Genomic DNA, 22,727 nt, shown 5'->3' with positions numbered 1-22,727 from the left:
GCATCATCTCCATGGTGACTTAGTCACCCGTGCTAGAAATATGAGCTCACAGGTCAAGGTTATAGTCCTCTTTCTCTCAATGCACAATGTGGGTAATTAGAGGCTGTACCTATTGATTTGTAAGTTGACTAGAGTTCTGTATTTTTAAATATCTGTTATTGTGTAAAATGAGCCAAAACCATTAAAAAAAATTAGACTTTGTTTCTGAATCAAAAATAATAGAAAACGCATCTTCCTCTGCAGAGAAAAAAATAAGGGCAGAGCTCATTAAAGAGTATTGGTCAAGTACACTTTAGATTAGAGGACCTCTGAGGTAATTTTTTTAGTTCATAATAGAACAGCAAATTTAAAAGAATATAGGCAATTTGACAGGCATTGTTTTATTCTCTATATTTTTAAAATACATTTAGAATAGGTAAGATGTTCACTCCTATAATTCCTTTACTGGAAGAAGCAGACTTGAGGAAGTAATCTATGTAGCCCAAAAATTAGAATAAAAAAGCCATCCCGCTCTCATAATAATGTGAATGGAAAATACACACACACACACACACACACACACACACACACACACACACACGCCATATAATTGTCAGAAGAAAGCCTAGGGTGAGACAGAGTCTTTTATTAAGGAGTCTACTATTCCTCATTTATATGGGTTCTAAATTCTTCCTTCTGCCACCAAGGTATCAGATGACTTTCAGTCATGTTTACTGTATAAGATAGCATCGTCGTCTCCCCCTGTTGTCCACGCTCATCAAGTGCAGCATTTGGGAACTGGAGCAAGGCACTCCTTCAGTTATTTTGTAAGCTGACAAGAGGTAGACAGACACCTTCTGAAGTTTTACACATGCTGTGTTTTCTCTCACCGCTGCAACAAGAAAAGCCACTTCTTTTAACCTGGCTCCCTTTGAAGAGGTGACTCAGACATCTTCATGGCCTCTCAAGGTAAGAGCATAGAGGAAATAAAAAAAATATATATGTATAATATGTATATGCATATGTACATATCTATGTACATATATACATATACACACAGGAACACATATATGCCTATGTATATATGTGTGTGTATATCTAAATATTATATATGTGGATATATATACATGTGTATATACACATACACACATATAAACATACACATATAATTCTGGTAAATACTTTTCCTTCTATCAAGATATTTTTAAGTTAGTCACAGATGTGCTATATCCGGCTACAGAAAATAATTGGTACTTCAGAAAAAAGCAATTGTTTCACCTTTAGAATGGTAGCTGTGCTGTCTGAAACCGCTCCTAGTAAATGAAAATGTTCAGATAGAAACAATGTTTGCAGTGGTTGGAGTACTGCATTAATAAGAAGGGCTTCTCAAAGCAACACTGGAAGATACTACATTAAATACCTAGTCAGGCAAAAATTCCAAGGTTAAAGGGATTTGCACACTGTCTTCTATGTAGAGGTTAAAAAGTGTTAAGGTAGATATTCTCCAATTTTGAACTATATATACATATATACAATTTTGAACGATATATATATATATCTCATTTAAAAAGACCAAAAAGAAGATATATATGTGTGTATATACACATTATATGTATGTGTATACATGTTATATGTATATTACATTATATGTACACACGCACGTAATGTATATAAAACATATATATCCCCCTTTTGGTCTTTGAAATATGAAACATACTCCTTTGAACACCTGCAGAAGAGAAGAGAGACGAGCTGATCCTCACTAGAACTGATCTCTTTTCTTTTATGAAGTCAGTATGTGTTGTCTATTTCTAGAGACAAGTGGATTTGATAAACTACAGATAAATGCTGCCATGGTATTAAGAAGCTTTTAAGTCTCTTTTGCCATAAAACAGATGTTATAAGCAAAGCGAAAATATTGGTCTTTCTTTGAAGCAAACGGATGAAAAATGTTGAGTGCCCTCCTCCTACATACTCCCATCTCTCCCAACAAAGTTTGTCCTCATTGTCCTTGAAACACTAGAGAAATATCATTAGTACCTTCTGAGTTTGGATCTGCTTTCAGAAAACAAGAGATGCTCTTTTTTTTGGTAGAAAGGTAATGAGGTGCATTCTTGCTAATACCCCCCCCCATGGAAATTATAAGAAATGCATTCATAGTATAACTTTTCATCCCATTATCAGAGGAAACTATTACAGTTCAGGCTCTAATGAAAAAAAAATATCCTGACAGGATACAATTAGGACACTTGGTGAGAAACCTCTAACCTAATTACAAATAAGATGATGAGGCTCACATGTTGACCAAAACCCAACTTGCACTTATGGCATATTTACTGATTGTTTATAATATCTGTTTCTTAACCAAATAACCTCTTTTGTGAATTTAACATCAAATGCTTGAGGTAAACTTTCCTTTTCCTTCAAAGTTTAGAACAGTCTTGCTCTCAAGTAGTACTTGCAGAACCAAACAAAATGTAAAACACACTTGAACCAGAAAACTCATGAATTTTTTATACACTTGTGCTTCGGTTTTATATATTTTAAACTGAGCAAGGGAATGGGGTATTGGGTAACCATGGGAGGAGATGTAACAAAGCTTTCTGCTTTTATTCAAGCCTGACACCCACACTTGGTCCCAAACACTTCTCAACTTCATAGAAGTCGAGGTAGAGGAACAACTGTGGCCTGTGAAGTAAAGTGTTGCAGAGTATATAAAATATTTATAAGGCAGTTATACATTTTTAAAAGAGTAGATAGAAATTCAAAGCAAGATAGAAATTCAAAGAATTTCCTTCTTCTTCTGGTGGTCTAAGACTTTGAAGAAACCAGGGACTGGGAAGGAAGATTAAGATAGAAATAGCATCAATCCACCAGAAAAAGCTACAATATTCGAATAAATGGAAGCAATGTAGCTTAGGATCCCAGACTTAAAGGGAAGGCTTGCAACTGACAATGGATATTGCAGGGTTGGTAGCATGTTGCATTGGGCTGAAACTGTGTAATGCATGGAAAACGTACAAATCTATTTAGAGACTTATGGACCCCTGTATAACTCAAATGGATTGGAATGATGGAATGTCTAAGTCAATTAAACATGTTTACACTGAGAACTTAGGTTAGATTGGTGTTTTCATTTGCCCAGGAATTTTTAGGAGACAAATTTCTGTCTTTCTTAGAAGCAATACAACTTCATGATAGGATCACAGTATTTTCTATTTCTTAAGGACTTTAAAGCCCATGATCTTTTTAGGATTAAAGCATTTAGAATTGAATGCACGTGTAAAGGTTATCTAGATAAGCCCATTTTACAGATAAGGAAACCAAGGTCCCCCCAAAACTTTTGGGAGGGGGCAATTTGTGAGTAATAGGGCAAGGGAGAGGTCCATAGTAAACCCTCCAGGAAATAAAAGAGATTGATCGATTAAAAAAGAGTTCATAGAGATGGTGATAAAAGGATCTGAGCTTGGATGGTTCTGAAAGGCTAATATAGAGAAGGAGTGAATTCCAGGAATGGAAAGGGGTCTACATACATCCATGGAGGATAAAAAACAGTTTGTGTCCAGAAGCTTGTCTAATACATAACATACAAGAAGGAGAACAATGTGGTAAAATAAAATTGGAAAGGCAGGTTGAAGCCACGTTGCCAGGCTAAATAGGATGTCATGTCACAATCCATTCTATCTTATAAGAGGGAGCTACTGATGCCTTTGGAGCAGGATCTGTTCAGACCTGAGTTTTACAAAGATGATGTTGGCATCTTTGTGCAGGAAGAATTACAGAGAAGACTAGAGGTAAGCAAACCAGTTAAAAGACTATTACAATAGTATAGGTGAGAAATCACAAGTATAGAACCAGTAGTTGCATTGTGGGCAGAGAGAAGAGGCACAGATCAGAAAGATGTTGCAGAACTAGAAACAGAGAGGAGAGGGTAGATAGTGAGGGAGAGGGGGAAGAATGAAAGACGACAGGGTTCGAAGCTGAGTGGCTCAGAAGAGAGTTATAATATCTGCAGAAAAAGGAAATTTGGAAAACGGGCCAGGATGTTTTAGAGGTCAGGTCAGTTTTAGATATGCTAAAGATAACAACATCTCTATAGCCCCAGAAGGTTTACAAAGTACTTTGGTGTATTATTTCATTGGGTTCTCTAATTGCTGAAGGGTTTGTACTATTATTTCCATTTTTACAGATGAGCTAACAAGCCAGGAGAGGTTAGATTACTTGTGCAAGGTCACATAGCTAGTAAGTATATAAGGTCAGATTTGAACTCAGGTATCCCTGACTCCAGTTTCCATCACTCTATGTCACATTGTGCCCTCAAACTATTCAGCTTGAAGCTCTTGTCATCCATCCAGGTGTTGTTCAATTGACATTTAGAGATATAAAATATAAGTTCAGGGGGAAGGTTAGGCTGAATATATGTTTTAAGTAAAGAGGTGACAACTGACCCAATGAGAGCAGGGGAGATTTCCAAAGGAGGAATATGGAGAGAGAAAGCCCAAGACAAAGTTGTGTTTTAGGAGATGGATGATAAACCAGGATGGGTCATAGAGTTGATGTATATTAGTAATGTTTTCAATGACCTTCCTCCATCCTTGGTGGTGAAATTTTTAAATCCTACCCCTACACACAGAGAGAGATAGAGATGGAGACAAAAAGACAAGGACAGAAAGAGAGAGAGAGAGAAAGAGAGAGAGAGGGAGAGAGAGAGAGAGAGAGAGAGAGAGAGAGAGAGAGAGAGAGAGGAGAGAGAGAGAGAGAGAGGCTATATTAGGCACAAAAATATTGATAAGTAATATCTTTGAGTGAACTGACACTATTGAAGCTTTCCTATGACTATCTTTCTAAGAGAATGCCATAGCACTTTAGGGATGGTCAAAAATGTCTGCAACAGATATCCAAAAATTATAATAGTCATAACTGTTAGCAAGCCACATCCCCAAAGTTGTGTATGTTTAAAAACATTTTAGACAGAGAATGATTGCTTTCCATTAGAAGGGTAACAAGTTTTCTAGGGGGTCAATACAGCTAGTTATTCATTGGTTCTCACTGTTGTGTAGCCCATTAAGTCTGTTGGACTTTGAAACCCATCCAGACCACATTACAATATTCCATGATAATCCTTTTGACAATTGCCTCCTTTCTGGGGAAACGTCAAGCCCTAAATAGATCCTAGAAATAATAGTTCCTTGGTGAGCTGAACCACTATAGAACTATCCATATAGAAACCTACATTGTTAATAGAAAATAGCACCTTTGTTTCAGATTCAGCAAAACTTAAAGTGATTTCAAAACTTAATCCCAGTTCCAGATCAACCTAGCCTTGTCTAGACTAGGAATAATTAATTGATACCATGGACCAGAACAGAATTCCTGATAGAGTGAAACAAAAATGGGGAAGTTAACCGGCTTTTGTACATTTGTTAGCTCCCTGATAACAATTTCTCTTAACTTTCCATTTTGTTTTATAATCTTTCCATCTTTTCTCTCCTCTTTCCCCTTCTCTTCCTTTCCCTTTTTCTTCCCTTCTCTCTTCTCCTTTTTCCTGGTTCCCCTTTCCTCTCTCTCTCTCTCTCTCTCTCTCTCTCTCTCTCTCTCTCTCTCTCTCTCTCTCTCTCTCTCTCTCTCTCAAACACACACACACACACTTGCATGTGCACACATTTGACACATCATAATTAAAATGGCAAAATATTAAAGAAGTGAGGAAATTCAAAGTAGAAGAATGCCTGAATACTCAGGCTGCTTGCTTTAAGAACTGATAAATGTAAATCAAACTGCAATTAATATTGAAAAATTATGGAGACATCTAAATTAAAGTGATAGAAAAACTGTGAAAAAAGGAAGATGACAATGAACTAGTTATGAAATGTTTGTAAAATGTATTAAGCTTTATGAAGTTCATAATTCATTATCCAACCACCCTATAGTATTCAACAGAAGTTAGACTTTTGTCAAACTTGAACCTCCCTCAACTGGCATTGAAATTTTTTAACTAAGAAGATAAAATTTGTTTCCATAAAGACAAAGTAACCCCTAATGATACTGTACACAACACGATGGTCCTTTCCAGCTTGCTTTTGCAGCTCTGTCAAGTAGATTCTGAAGCTAAAAAGTTCTGAATTTCAGTCTGAGGGGTTGTTTTAAAAATAACATTCCATTCTAAATAAAGTGGCATATAAAAAAAGGGTAACACCCCTCTAAGACTCAATACATCTTTATTAAGAAACCAATTGACAAGTATTAATGGGTCCCCACTAGCTGCCCAGACCTACTAACTGTTAGGAATACCAAGAAAGGTAAAACCACAAAACAACCCAGACCTTCAAAGAGTTTACATGCTAATGGAGAAGAAATCATGCAATAAACTAAGTATATGTAGTTAGAAATTAGCTTAGAAGAAACACCTGTTATATATGCAGAATAATGCAGATGATCAGAATATGGAGATGAGGACGTATGCCTTCAAAGCACTTGCAAGAATGTTAAAGTGCTTATATGATTAAATATCTTTATGGATGGAGGGACTTTAAATTAGGTAGCTTTAGGTTCAAGTCTTGCCTCTCAAGACGCAACCTCTTAGCATGTTTCTTCATTTATATATATCTTTAGTACCTACCTTGCAAAGTTATTTCATGGCATATTTCACTGAAAAGAATGGAAAGAGTGCTAGGTATTAAGTCAGAGGACCTGAATTCAAGTGCTGCCTTTGATGTTTGCTACCTGTTTGTCATGGTGAAGTGCCATTGTTTCTTTAAGCCTCACTTTCCTCATCTGTAAAATAATGGAGTTAGACTAAATGACCTCTCAAATCCCTTTCATTTCTAAATCTAAATTTATATAAATTATAAAAATTATATAAATTTTACGTAAATTTATATATGTAAATAAAAATAAATATATATTATATATAAATATATTTATATAAATCTATAATTTATAATCTATCTAAAGTGTTTTGCACATTTTAAAGTCCTATATAAATGATAGTTATTTTTATACCTAGGATATGAGCCAGGACCAAGGTTCTAGTCCTGACTTTGCCTTGTCTATTACCTGTGAATGACAATGGACAAGTCAATTAAAAACCAAAGCCTTACTTTGCTATCTAGAAAATTAGGATCACAGAATTTCAGAGCTGGACGAGACCTTACTTAGTCCAACTAATACCTCAAAAAGACATTCTCAACAAATGGTTATCTGTCTTCACTTGAATAGTATGGAGGAAACAACTACTGAGGTAGCCTGCCCCACTTTTAAGAGACTAATTATTAGGAGCCTGAGTTTTATTTTGTTTTCTCTTGACCAAAAGCCTAACTTTGACTCTGTGTAACCTGTACCTTAGTCTCTAGCTCTTCCTGGCTGAATTTAGCTATGTGGTAGGTGTTGGTATTGGGCAACTGAGCATATCTTTCTTGAGACTTCCAATCTCAAGTATCCATTACGTTGTAGATTCTATGACCAACTTTTCTCTTGATGAAATTGGTACAAAAATGTGTCGAATGGAAAGAGCATGGCAAGATGACTACTTCTTGGGTTGTCTGGTTTCAGTTCAGATCTTCCTGACTCCGAGCCCAGTGCTCTATCCATTGAGCTACCTAACTACCCCTTGTATGTTGATACCATTAGTAATTAATGCATTTTCCACCATATACACAGGCAAACTAGTATTAGTTCGGATTCTTCCTGTGTGGCTAACAGCTCTCATTTCATTTGCCATTGCTATAGAAACTTGAGCAATGTAGAATGAGTTTATTCATTTTTATTTTTTCACATGGCAGTCCTGCAAATACTTGAAGACAAGGGCAATTTTATACCATCATTAAAATATAATTGATAGGTAGACTAACATTTATTTATTGAACATTTACTATGGGACACTCATGGTTAAGCACTAGGGATACATATTAAAAAAAGCGACTCCATATACTCAAGGAGCTTACATCTAATGGAGAGAGAATGCACAAGGAGAAGTTGGAAAGTAGGAAGGTATAGAGGAGGAAGGAGGAGATGTAGTAGAGGAGGAGGAAAAGGAGGAGAAAGAGGAGGAGGAGGAAGACAGAAGGAAGGGTGAAGCATACCTGGGGTTCTTTCAAAAATGGTAATCCTCGGAGAGAGTCACCAATCAGGAGAGCAAGACCTCCTATGAGAGAGTTTTCCAGGATGAGAATGCAGAAGACAGGGAGAAAGAGGTGGTGTCCAGACAGAGGTATGAGTCCTGTTGACCTCAGTGAATATATTATATGTGAAAACACTTTGTCATTTGTATGGCACTATACAAATTTTAAGAGTTTTGTATAAAATCCAAGAGGATATGTTTGTAGGGTGATAGAGAAATGGTATTTGCCAATGCTATAAAAGATAAATAGGCTTGAAGGAATGAAAGAAAACGTTTCCTTAAATTGAAAAGGCCTTATAACATAGAGAGACCTCTTGTACATAGCAACTAGGTAGAACACATTAGGAATTCTGGGAGTCTAGAAAATTCTACCATTCAATCACCAATCTTGCCTGTATCTCTTCATGCAATGCTCTTCAGCCTCTCCTGACTTTCAAGAGGACTTTCTTAAAGTAATTTATTCAAATGATTTACCTTTTACTCAATTATTGAGAATATAGGTAACCAGTTCAGGCCTTATTTTCCTTATGGTACTCACTTGACCCCTGCTAGAAGTCCTCATAAGCTCTGAGAATGATGGATAGACAGATGAGGGAGAAAGCAGCAAGAGACTTCTTTTATAGATTGATAAGATAAGCATGTTAAGACTTAAATGAAAACCAGAACAAAGAACAATTGAATTGCCCAGCATCAAGATTTTTAAAAAATATCCAAACTTTTAAAAATTATATATGGCTCCAATTCTCTTGCAGGTGCTCTGTATCAGAAAAGCCAAGGACTTCCTGGTTTTCTTCCTGGCTATCCTGACCCTGATCACAGCCGTTCCACTGTGCCTTCGAATTCAAGGAAGCAAGTATTACTACCGCCTCTCCCACCACCAGTCAGTCTCCCTCCTGGTCTAGAATACTTGAGCCAGGTGTTTTTATCTTTTTGATTCTACAATCTTGGAGTCCCCAGCCCCTGCTGCCCCCAAATGAATTTATACATATGACATTGAAAAAATGTTCAGTAGCTAATTCGATTTTTCATTATTTTTTAAAAAAATCCATTGAAAATCAGTTTCTCATTATAAGTGTAAATTTTTTTTGTTTTCTTTAATTCTTCCATAATGAAGAAAAAGGAGGATAAAATTGTACAATATAGTGGTCTTTTTTTCCTAAATTCTTAGGTATACTATTGATTTCACTGTAAAATATTAGTTCTGAAAGTATATTTCAGATCAAAATTATCTTTTATTTTACATTTACTTCTGGTTCATTTTGTTTAGCAGGTGAAAAATACACAAATGTGTATTGCTCTTTCAATTTATTAAATATATGTCATTTCATTTGACAATGAGGGTTAATTCTATGATCTCTTCTTTCAGAACCAAATATAAATCTCTATTTTTTTTATCAACATAAGAAAAAAAAAACAGATGCAGGTGTCACTGGGCCAATAGTTACAGCAGAATATATTCTATATCAGTCCCATGAATGTAATTTACAAAATAATTGATATTTTAATCAGCTAACATATAAAGGGCAGAAGTATTTTACTGACCAAAATATATGTTTTTAGGAGAATTAATATTATTAGATGTAAGAAAAGTTGTAAAGGTCGCAAGAATTTTAGTACCTATCGTTACTAATTCAAGCTCTATAAATGATTCAATATTTATCATAAAAAGAAATAATCAAACATATTTTGCATCTAGTTAAATGTAAATGAATTAATATTTACGTGTAAAATGGCATAACTTTTTTGTTGTGCTGCTTTCTTCTTTTTTCATTATTAAATTTTATTTTTAACGGATGGAATAAACAAGCATTTCCATAACATAGTACAACAAAAAAAGGTGACACACTTGAAACTTAAAATCTACTATGCACAATTTGATATTCTTTTCAATTATGCAACAAACTTATCAATTTCTTACTTTTATTGTTATAATTTTCCTTTGTCCAGATATTGATTGCTATTATCTGGTCATATTCAGTTGGTGCTTTATCTTTTGTTTACCCTCACTGCATACTTATTGTTCTGGGTCTTTTTTTCCTGTTGCTATTTTTGCTTTGCATAATGGTCTTTCCTTTTAAAAATATATTTCCCATACTAGTTGTTCTTAGTTTTATCATAGTATACCATTATAAGACTTCAAAACAATTTGTCTAATCACTGCCTTATTTTTATACTTGTAAATTGTTTGCAGTTTTGATTTTAATTGCCCCCAAAAAAAGCTATTTGAAAAACTTTGCATGGTTAACTTCAAATTAACAGGAATAATACTTTCAGAACATGTTTCCAACAATGGAATTAGGGTCTAGAAGTGTAAGGTGATTTTTATAACTTTTACTATAGATTGCTGGATTGCTGTACCAAAATAAACAAACAGAAACACAAAAACTACCCCAATCCCTACAAGTGTGCAATTCCACCAACAATGAGATATCTACCTGCTTATCTCAAATAAGAACATGATTTTTTAAAAATTGTCCCTTTCAGAGCAGGTAAGTCGGCGAGACATTGACCACCATAGTTCAAATGTCAAGTCTCCTAGACTTCAATGCTGACTAGTTATTGCACTTATTGACTAGTTCACACAAACAAGAATAAATTCAGGACCTATTAGGTCAAAATGCTTTGAGGGAATACGAACATTTTTGAAACACAGGCACTGATTTCAAATAACTTTTTTGATCTAGTTTAGAAGACAACAGAGATGACATAAAAAGATAAAAGTATCTGATAAGTGGAATAGACATTACATGCTAATGGAGATTAGAGGAGGGAGAGATTCTATGGGGTAGTGCAGTGACATTAAACACTAATCAAACCATACCTAAGGATTACTTCAGACAGCACATTGACTTAGAAAACTACACATTACTGTTATCTATATTATATTATATTTTTATTGATTTTATCAAATATTCCCTAATTACATTTTAATCTGGTCCAGGCCTCCGCATTGCGGTGTTACTGGACAGCATTTGGAAATCTTTGGCTTAGATTAACCAGGAAAGGCTTCATCAAAGAAGTGAGATTTGAACAGAATCTCAAAGGATAGAAAAAAATAAGTTAGTGGAAAGGGATGGAAAAGGCATGATAAGTGGGATTAAGGCTATTTTCCAAATTCGGCATACCTGGAATAATACTACCCCACTGAATTTTTACCTTCCTTTATGACTCACTTCAGCATCACTTCCACCCTCAATTCTTCCCTGATCCCTCCCCACCCCTAATTCTATGTGCCTTCTCCCTCTTCATTACACTATATTGTATTTATTTACACTTATTCATTGAGAGACAGCATGATGTAATTGACAGGACGTAGTTGGACGTTTGGGGCTCAAATCTAACCTCACACTCTTTCTAGTTGTCTTACCTTGGGCAAATTTTGCATCATCTCTGTCTCAGTTACCTCTCCTGGAAAATGGGGATAAGAATATCACCACTCTTCTAGGTGGCTGTGTGGATCAAATGGTATGATATTTACCAAAATTAAAAGGCTTTGCTGCTATTGTTATCTTTAATCTCCAACAGCCTCAGTTCTTTCATGTATAAAATGAGCAGCTTGGACCTGACATCTGAGGCTCCTTTCAGCTATAAATCTGCACTCCTTTGATCCTGTGTTGTAACCCTCAAGCTTCTTGAAGGCAGAAATTATTTTATTTTCATCCTTGTGTCCTCCAAAACACATTATAAATCTTGTTTCTCTCAAAGTGTCCCTTTTCCTATTACAGTCAACGTATGTTTCTGGGCCTACTATTTAACAGGGGCAGTTGTATAGAGCTAGAGATGGAAGGAAAGACCAACAACATCATTTTACAGAAGATGAGGCGTGGAGAGGCCATTGGAGAGCATCCAGTGACCCAGGATATTATTTAGTTACCAAATGTTCACTGGCACTCATCTAAGTAAGCACTTCACATGTATATAATGCTCAAAGTACTTTGCTCACCAGTGAGGTGGCATATTTTTCTATTGCTATCCCCATTTTTCAAATATAGAAACTGAGGCTCTAAGAGGTCAAGTGATTTAGCAAGTATTAGCTAATGAGGTCTGAGGTGGAATTTGAACCTAGGTCTCAAACTGCAATCAACCTCTTAGCTCATTTTTTTTTTTTTGATGTTCTTACATCTGAGTCTACAAAGAACTGACATTAACACTAATATTGAGTTATCAGCACATCTGCTACAGTTTCCAGACTGTTTGGCATTCTTTCAAACTATAAAGTCTATCTCCTTTATCAAAATCAAATCTCTGTTTCAATTCCCTCAAGGTACAAGAGATTTCTGTTATGCCTGATAGGGTTTAAGCAGGAAGCAGCATATGTTCCTGGGAAAATGTTTATAACTGCAGATGCCTTATCCAGGAACCCACTGGCAGACAAATGCACTTCAGAGACTGAATAGCACATGGAGATATGTAAAAGAGCTGGGGAAACCAGCCTACTAGCTTCCATCTGCAAAGTGGATCAGCTGTAATAGCTGACTAGAGTTGATTAACTGCTGCAAGCTGTTAGAGGATGTTGTCAGGCAGGGCTTTGCCAAATATAGAAGTGGTATGCCAGTGCCAGAGGACTGGGATTGCACAATCACATATGGTCATCTCATATCTTCCTCCATCCAGGAATGATCAGACACCCTGTGCTTGGCAATGCACAGAGGCTTTTAAAACCATTATACAACAGAGAGAGAAAGCATGACCTGAGAAAGGCAAACACACGCAGCTCAAAGGAGAGTAAGTTGTCTTGACATGTCTTTGATGCTTTCCTTATCCAGATCTCTCTGAAAAATGAAAGTCTTCCCTTAAATAAATGAGCAGCTTACTCACACGGAGGAGTGTATTTTATTCACTTTATGCAAGAAGATTGGCTTTATTGCCTTCATTGAGTGAGTATGTACACACACACACACATATACATTCACAGACGTATATGTGTGCATATACATATGCATACACTTATATATGTACACACATATATATGTGTGTGTGTGTGTGTGTGTGTGTGTGTGTGTATGTGTGTATGTATCCCTATATAGGAAAATATACACTTTGGTCCATTTTTGGCACATATTACTGTATGGTCCTGTGAAAGTCACTTAACTTCCTAGTTAGCTAAATAATCTCTTAAGATGATACATGAATAGTAGAAAAGTTGTTCATCTGCATTGATGGAAGGAATTGCATTTCCTCATTGTGAATTCTCTACACCAATAAATTCACAGGTCTGCAACATATGGATAAAGGATGACCTAAAAGTCTTAGTGGAGTTTTAAACTTTAGTACCTTAAAATTTCACTAAGACTTTTAGAACACTCTGCAGTCATGTATATATGTGTGTATGATGTAGATATATAGGTATATAGTTTACTGGGTTATATACGTGTGTACTAAAAATAATATATGTGTATACATTGTACATATACGTATATGTACCTATGTAGCACAATAGGCTATACATGTGTGTTATACACACATACTGTACATGCATGCACATATATACATATGTGGCATGTATGGGCTACATATGCTTGTGTGAATAGTATATATGCACGCACTCATGTGCATATGTGCACATGTGTGTACACATGTATATATACAATATGCACACATATCATGCATATTTGCATATATACATATATACACACACACATACACACACACACACATGGATTTACTGCTGTTCAGTTGTTTCTGTCATGCCTGACTCTTTATGGTACCATTTAGGGTTTCTTGGCAAAAGTACTAGAGTGGTTTGTCATTTCCTTCTCCAGCTCATTTTATAGATAAGGAAACTGAGGCAAATAGGATTAAGTGACTTGCCCAGGGTCACACAGGTAGTAAATATTTGAGGATGGAATTGAACTCAAATATTCCTGACCCCAGATACAGCACTCTATCTGCTGTGATGCCTACCTAATCTCATAAGGTTAATCACAGCGCCAGTTGTGTCAAAGGCAGTACCTGAATCCAGGTGTTCCTGACTTCAAAACTGCTTCTACATCTTTGTCATCCTGCCTCTTTGTCCACATACGGCCATCACACTGAGGTTTGCCCATTGTAGCAGTCTCCTTATTTCCTACTATAGTTTAGTATAAATTATGTTTCTGGCTCCCTTAAAACATTGATAAAATTAAGTCTAATGTTTGAGGTTATCTTCTAACTAAAAACTGTCTGAAATCTATAGTATTTAATATTTAGAACATTCAAATAAAATATATATATTTAAAGACCAATTCAAACCCCATGTGAACTTTAAAAATAATTCTCAGTTGCTTTTAAAAAAAAAAATTAAATGATCTAGTTCACTTTGATATATTTATCCCATTGCATTTCAAGAAAAGATGCATGTCTGCCAAATACTTGGTGAAGAGATTCATTCCCAAATTTAAGCTAATAAAATGCCATAATTATTGAGTCTAGAAGAAATGATTGTTTCTTATTGTCCCATAAAGACTATAGCAGAATTTGGAAGAGAACAAGAATATAAATTTGCTATAGACAATGTATAAATTTGAATTAGAACACCTTATATTTATTTTTGGGGAGGAGGAAGAAGATTTAGACCTCTTAATTATCTGTGCATGAAACTCATAATATGGAAAGTCTCTCCAACTATTGTTTCAGGGAGCTTCTAATACCAAGTAAATCTTAGATTTTTTTGTAAATAAGTAGAAATAGAAGTAACATGACTGTTCACCTTCCTGCTTGAGTCGGATGGGAATAGATTTATTTTTTGAATGTTGACAATCCTTGATTTAAAGTACCCAACAAATACCAAGTTTTGTCAATGTCTGCTCTAGGTTTCCTAAGTTTAATGAGTTTAGGAACCTGTTTCTCCAGGGATAGCAGACTTTTCTCTCTGAAACAACAAAATGCCTGGCAGATTTGTGAAAATCTAATGTTAATTTTTTTCTTATAAAAAGTGCCAGCTCAGACTTTTCTTTGGTAAACTATTTGCTTTCATTCAATTGTGCTAATATGTGAAATGTTGAAACCAAAAAAAGGAGAATAAATTGGAGGTTTGAGTCTCTAGGAAAGAAAAACAAGAAACATCACATACAAAGTAAGCATGATCTTGTTATACAGCATCTTCAGATACTAAACATCAAAACACCTTCAAATACATAGGACTTTCCTATTTTCTTCTCTTAAATAAGTGATTTGCATCACATAGTGTATTTGCTGTAGTTGGCTTGAACAGATTAGCCACAAATTCACTGCAGGTTAGATTATTGGCAATTCCCTTTACCTGAAAATATTTACTAAGACCAACAATAATAATAATAGCTTACATTTGTATATGACTTTTAGTTTTACAGATGAGATCCAAGGAAATAATGTATTCATATGCTTTGAAAACCTAAAATGCCAGATAAATGATAGTTATTATAATTAAAATAATAATAATTTTTGCCACCATATGTTCAAATGGATCCTTTAAAAAATTCCCCATGAACTAAGTATTGCAGGTATTTCTATCCCCACTTTTTAGCTGGAGAAGAAGCTAAGAGGTGTTAAATTATTTGCCCATGATCACACAGCTGGCAAGTAGGGGAGGCTATATTACAAACCCAGATTTTACCTTGTGCCTGATCTCAAACACTTTTCCCATTTTGTTTGTTTCTTTCTCTGAGTTCTTGGCTGCTTTGAACAGAATCATACTGTGTTATCAACTAGGGCAAAGGGACTGTCTTTAACCTAAATTCATTGCTTCCCTACCCAGAGGAAAGCATGAACCAGAAAGTTATCAAAAATTGACTAGCTTTGTTTTAAGTTTGTCCATTAGAGATGAGTCCCAAGGATCAATAGTAGGGAAAAGTTAGGATTTTACCTAAGGGTGGCAGAATAAAGAACTCTTACAATTACACTTTTCTAATGTGAGTTCAGGGCTTTATTAGAGTAACTGTGAACATTCAGAATGTCTGAGACATCAGCAATCACATGTAAGCTGTACATTCATTTTTAAATCCAAATAAAACTTACATTTTTAAAAAAATTTTGCATTAATTTTTCCTTAGTTCTCATTTATAAGAGTTTACCGAAGTTGTTATCATTCTCAGCAATTCTTTCATGCAATCCTTCCATGACCCTGCAGGTTGTTACTTTAGTACAACTATCATTGTAACCTTTTTTTCCTCACAAGAAATGAATGCTTTTCCCCAAATATTCTTTAATAGGGAAGCAATAAAATAGACTAACTTCATATACACTGTGATTTGTGTTGATGGTTTCTATAACATCTCCAACTTTCCTATGAGGCACAATGTAAACCTGGTATCTCCTTTATGTCATCCTTTAACAGTTAGACCTGATCATTATACACCAGCAGGTGGAGCTGCTTGAAAGTAAGTATGGTATATGAACTTGAACTTTTAGAAATTAAATTCCTTGTGCTCAGAAAGCCACATTTGTTCATAATTTGATGAGAAATGTAGTTATTAAATTTCTCTTAAGGTAACACAAAGAGATCCATACGCAGCACATGGAGACTGATTTCCTTAGTATAGGATACTGCGGATGTATGAATGTGCTCCAAAAATAGAGATCCTAAACAATTTATAACTTCAAATCCCAAGCACTTCCTGAGGTACACAGAGGTTCAACGACTGGTCAACGTCACATAATTACTTTGCAAGTGACTTAAGAAGGTTTTGAACCTATATCTACCTAATTCATGTTTTCTATCTACCACATCATATTTTTTCTAACTTTTAATACACAACATTGTGATTTTTACAGTTAATTAGTATACATAATAATCCTACCCCCCAGTAAACATGATAAATTTAGAGGTATCACTTTAGTATCACAGTTTAGAAGTATCACTTTAAAAATCATCACACCTTTTGGTGGTAATTGTTTATTGTCATTAACACCCTATCAATAAAAGGTCACTCTAAAAGATGTTATATTCACTCATTTCTTTCAGATTAAGTAATTTGAAGTTTGTTAGTGAATGACTGCATTTTCAGGGGTTTAAATGGGTGTCAGGATTAAGATTAAGATTAAGAGCTACAGGGAGCATAGTTCTGGAATCTCACAATTCCACCAATGTATATATAAATCAACCTGCAAGTGGTTTAACAATGTAAAGATGTTACAAAAGGATCTGCTATTGATTGGGCTTTGTTAAATAAATAATTTCTATTCTCACCCTGCTGAATTTTTCTGAAAATATGTCCCAAATATAACTAACATGAATACTAAAACATAAAGATCATTCATACAGAAACTTTGTCACAAGGGGGATTTAGAATAAAATCATTATCTTAATTTTCAAAAAAGAAAAAATAACATTTGAACCTTTTACTATTTAACTTTTGTTGACCTGAAAACTTGGTTAGAGAAAAGGCAACATGGCTAAATGCATACATTTTATGATTTAATTAATTAATCAATTCCCCATAAAGAAAACAGTTACATAGCGCTATGGAGTCAGAGGTGACTCTGACTACCTAGTACAGAAATCATCTGTCTTAAGTACATTTTGCCATGAGAAAGAAACTCTCCTAATTAAGCAAATCATAAATTCAGTAAGACAGGACAATTAACAAAGCAATGTTAGTCAGGCCTTAGGATTTCAGGCTGGGTAAGCATATGTCTCAGTGATAAGGAAAGAAACCCCACCACTGGTAAGTGGCAGGCTTCCTCCCCTAAACAGATAATTGACATAGGAAAGGGTAAACAATGTTCAATAGAAATTACGACCTAAGATGTCTATATTTTCTTTACCATTAATATGCCATAACATAGTACATGTCTGTAGATAATAAGATTCAAAGGAAAGTCTCATTATTCAAGATATAGTGTCTTAGGTTAAAGGTCTCCTTAAGGAGTGTAGAGTCGGCCTTGGCTGGCTTTTGCTGACATAGGAAGAGGCACTCTCTGAGTTTATTTCAGAGAGAACATAGAGATCATTCCAAAATTTTATATTAAACATTATCACTTTACATTTGACATAGACAAATACATAGATTCCTGGTTATTTATTTATTAAGTTGCAATTGTGTGGGGGCGGTGTATAGGAGTTTCCAAGTTAGCACAGATCTGGAAAGAAAATGATCAATCTAACCCTATATCATTACCTACCAAGTATTCTCATAGGTCAAGTGATAGAATTGATATAAAACAGGCATATAATTGCAGTCATAAACCTCAGGTGATATGAAATGAGTACTACAAATGTAATGATGTAGTTAGAAGTTTGTTTTTAATTTTTTTCATAAGTAATAAATGAACTTGCCATATACATAGATTATAATAACACAGATTATTTTTTTCCCCTCTCTTAGTGATACTTGGCACTGAAACTTCCAACAAATATGAGATTAAGAACCGCTTGGGGCAAAGAGTGTACTTTGCGGTGGAGGAAAGCATCTGCTTTAATCGTAATTTCTGTTCACCATTAAGATCCTGTACCCTGAGGGTCACTGATAACACTGGTAGAGAAGTAATTACAGTGCACAGACCACTGAGATGTACCAGCTGCTGGTGCCCTTGTTACCTACAAGAGGTTAGTCTTCTTCAACGTCACTCAAGTAATTTTTTTCTTCCTCTTTAAAAACAAATAAGCTGAAACATTCCTATTTAAATAGCATTCAGTTGAAACCCTGGAAAACTGATTTTTAATGGCTGCAATTAATATGCTACACTTTAAAAACAGAAGAGTTTGAGAAACTGGTAAGTGATTAAGAATTTTCATTTCCGACCAAAACTGTTGTAAATTGCAAAATACACACACATACACACACACACACACACACACACACACACACACACACACACACACACACACACACACACACCCCACCACCACCACCACCACCACCACCACCACCACCACCACCACCACCACCACTACCACCACCGAGCCTAGGGCAAGTACCATAAATTGCACCAGAGAGATAGCAGCAAATGTGCTTACTTGGGGAGAAGGGGAACAACTTGGTACAAGGGAGGAAATTATCCCTGCCCACTATATGGTAGCTTCCTATTTTAACTGATTATTCTTCTTAGGTTTTAAAATGTTGTTTGTACAATAGTGAAGGAATCTCAGAACCATAATTGAATTTGGCACCCTATGACAAAACTCCAGTTGCCCTACCCTAGTTGTACTTCTATAATTTATACTTCATCTGAAAAATGTGTGTATATACACACACACACACACACACAGGCTTGTGTATATATGTATACACACCCACATACATACATATGTACATACACATATATGTGTTTACATATAGTGTACTATATCACTGTAATAATTATATGCTTTTATGTCTAATATGAATATCTGGTCACTGGATCCAGATGGCTCAGGAGGGGAAAGTGAGGCTGGTGACTTTGCACAGCCCTCCCTCACTCTAAACAAAGTCAAGTACAAGTCATATTATTATTTCTCTGATGTCACGGTCTTCTTGGAAATGAAGGACAAACGCAGACCTGTGAGTAGATCGAGTTGTCTGAATGGGGACCTAGCTAGTTGGGTAACTCAGCTCCTCCTCTCCCTTCTGTTCCCCCAGCTTTCCTTCTCCTCTGTAAAAGAAAGTAAATTTGGATGACCAGAGGACCCACAGTTAACTTGGGGTTTATGGGCCAGATTCTTTTCTTTCTCTCTTTCACTCTTTCCTCCTCTCTCTCTCTCCTTCACTCTTTCTCACCTTCCTTCTCTCCTTTCTTTCTTTCTCTCTTTCCTTTCCTTTCTTTCTACCTTAAACCCAGTGCACTCTGACCCATACATTGCACAACGATAGGCCCCTGCCCAAGCTCCCCTTAATGGCTCTTTTCCGGATGCTCCTGGCTTCCGAGTGATTGCCAACAGCAACTGTTGCTCTTTCCCTCTCAGCTTTATGTACTCGTTTTTTCTTTTGTTCATTGAAAGGGCCATTCCCTGATTACTTCTCAAAGAGATCCATTCACTGGGCATTACGTCACTCTTTGTGAACAGGCCAAGGTCTCCCATTGCATCCTGGTGACCTGCACAGCCCTCCCCAACAGGCCAAGGTCTCCCATTGCATCCTGGTGACCTGCACAGCCCTCCCCAACAGGCCAAGGTCTCCCATTGCATCCTGGTGACCTGCACAGCCCTCCCCAACAGGCCAAGGTCTCCCATTGCATCCTGGTGACCTGCACAGCCCTCCCCAACTCAAAATAAAGTTAAGTGCAAGTCATGTCATCATTTCTCTGATGTCATGGTCTTGGAAGGATGTGCACAGACAGACCTGTGATATTTCAATAAGGGAGATTAAGTCAATGGTGGCAATTACAGTTATAAAAAGCTGAACATTACAGTCAGTTTAGGAAACTTTAACCCATTTATATGATGTACAATATGTAGAAGTGTAACTATGGATACACGTGCTCGATATATAGATATAAATATAGACTATAAAGCAAATCACATATGTATATATGTGTATATATAAATACACACACACACGCACACTTATACACATGCACACAAACAGAATAATAGCTCCAGAATCCATAAAGAATAGTCAGGTGGTAGGAAGATCCACCTCTTCAAACCTTCTTTAGTCACCTATTGCATTCATTATGGTGAGATGGAGGACTACTAGGCATTAGCATCTGCCTTGTTATTACATTCTAAGGTAGGGGTAGCTAGGTGGTACAGCAGATAGAGCACCAGTGCAGGAGTCAGGAGGACCTGAGTTCAAATCTTACCTCAGACACTTGACACTCACTAGCTGTGTGACCTTGGGCAAGTCACTTAACCCCAATTGCCTCATCCTGGGTCATCTCCAGTCACCTTGATGAATATCTGGTCATTGGATTCAGATGGCTATGGAGGAGAAGTGAGGCTGGTGACCTTCACAGCCCTCCCTCACTCAAAACAAAGTCAAGTGCAAGTCATGTCATTATTTCTCTGATGGCATGGTCTTCTTTGGCAACAAAGGATGAACACACACACACATTCTAAGGTATTTCAGGTCTTACCATCTATCCTTCTTATATACCCTGCACAGCTTGATGTTATCATCTGACTTACTGTCATAACTTAGGGATCACCTGCCTGCTCTGCATTCTTACCATGATACTCTTAGAACTTCTTGGACTTTACATCTACCTTGAAGCTGAATCATATTTTAATGTTGTCTCCCTCAATTAGCATATGACCTCCTTGAAGATGAAACTGTCATGCTTTTTCTTTTTATATCACTAGAACTTAGAATAATGCTTGCAATAATGTGTGCTCATTAAATGCTTTTTAGTTCACCTATGCATATGTAAAACAGGTTCTAGGTGTCTGGGGACATTCCAACTTTTCTGTGCACCAAGAATATTATGTAACTGGTATAATGGTTTCATTATGATCTGATCAGTGAGCTGCTACAGTAGGTCTATACAGTTTAGTAGCTCTTTGGAAGGAAGGTGAAAGGTTGATGGGAACTGGCTTTTTCCTTTTGTCCCTAAAAGTCAAAACTAGGATCAATGGGGTGCAGGTACAGAAAGATGAAATTTTGTTCAAGGCAAAAGCCAACAAACAAGCAAACAAAACCTCCCTAGCAATAAGAGTTAATAAAAATGAGATGAGTCGTATCTGAATTTAATGGTTACATCCCTCACTCTAATTGGGGATTAATATTTTTGAAGGTTGTTGTATAAGGGATTTCTGTTCAGGTAAAGATTGGGCTAATCATCTCTAATGCTGCTTTCAACATCAAGTTTCCCTGATCCTGTGAGTTCATTTTCTACAAAATGCAAAATATATAAATACAATAAAAGTAGCATTAAAAAATCCTTCAATGAAAACACAGAATATGGTGCCAATCTGAAAAAAAAAAAAAGTTTGCTTCCTTCTTGTTTTAAGATAGACCAATTAAGATTATAGGCCTGTAACTGAAAGGAATCTCAAAGGCCATCTCCTCACCACACTCATTTTTAATAACAAGAAAGAGAGGCACAGTGAGGTTAAGTGACTTGGCAGAAGCCATGGTGTAAATAAGTGTAAAAGGAAAGAATCATCTCTAGGTACTCTGATTCTAAAACCAATTGCTTTTTACTATACTATGGTGCTTCCTGCTGCCCCACAAACCAAACATACTATCTTAATATTCATTAATAATAAACTACTTTTGTTTAAATTCACTAATCTCTATTCCAAAATTTTAATAGGACAAGTGAACCAAGGCATAATGTGCTAAACAGTTGAATTGAAGCTTCACTTTGTTCAGTCAACTAGAAAAAAGTAATTTCAGAAATATACATAGAAGAATGAGAAAGGAATATGCAAAGAGTTTGTGTACAAAAGGCTGAATCAGAAATGAAAGAAATCTCAAATTATGGGATGGGCAACTTTTGGAAAAAACAATGGGGAGTCACTAAATCGTTTGGAAGATCATCAGTCAACTTGCAGTGTGATGGATAAACCTTTAAAGAATATGTGTGATTAATCAAAAAGAGAGAGAGTGAAAGCTGAGAATCGAGAGATAAATGCATTTCCATAGTCCTTGTGAGAGACGCCCAAGGCTTAGATGAAAGTTATGATCACAATAGAGACAAAAGAGCGTATAAAGACAATGTTTAAGTATTTCCCAATCACTTTACATTACTGTTCTTTTAAATGGAATAACTAGTTCTAGGGAAAATTCCACTGAAGCGGGGGAGATATTTC

At 35.9% G+C, this 22,727-nt stretch overlaps 1 protein-coding gene across 1 annotated transcript in view; it reads left to right on the top strand.

The window, feature by feature from the left end:
- Positions 1-740: 740 nt before the first annotated feature.
- LOC140509999 (phospholipid scramblase family member 5-like) overlaps positions 741-22,727 on the top strand; it is a 36,400-nt gene continuing 14,413 nt past the window's right edge. Inside the window, exons 1-4 of the mRNA XM_072618237.1 lie at positions 741-948; positions 8,851-9,014; positions 16,392-16,434; positions 18,382-18,602. Coding sequence (XP_072474338.1) covers positions 936-948; positions 8,851-9,014; positions 16,392-16,434; positions 18,382-18,602 — 441 coding nt within the window. The 5' untranslated portion in view covers positions 741-935. The remainder of the gene's footprint in view (positions 949-8,850; positions 9,015-16,391; positions 16,435-18,381; positions 18,603-22,727) is intronic.

This window comes from Notamacropus eugenii, chromosome 6 (assembly GCF_028372415.1).
Source record: "Notamacropus eugenii isolate mMacEug1 chromosome 6, mMacEug1.pri_v2, whole genome shotgun sequence".
NCBI classification, from domain to species: Eukaryota; Metazoa; Chordata; class Mammalia; order Diprotodontia; family Macropodidae; genus Notamacropus; species Notamacropus eugenii.
This window is presented reverse-complemented; position numbering and strand designations above follow the sequence as displayed.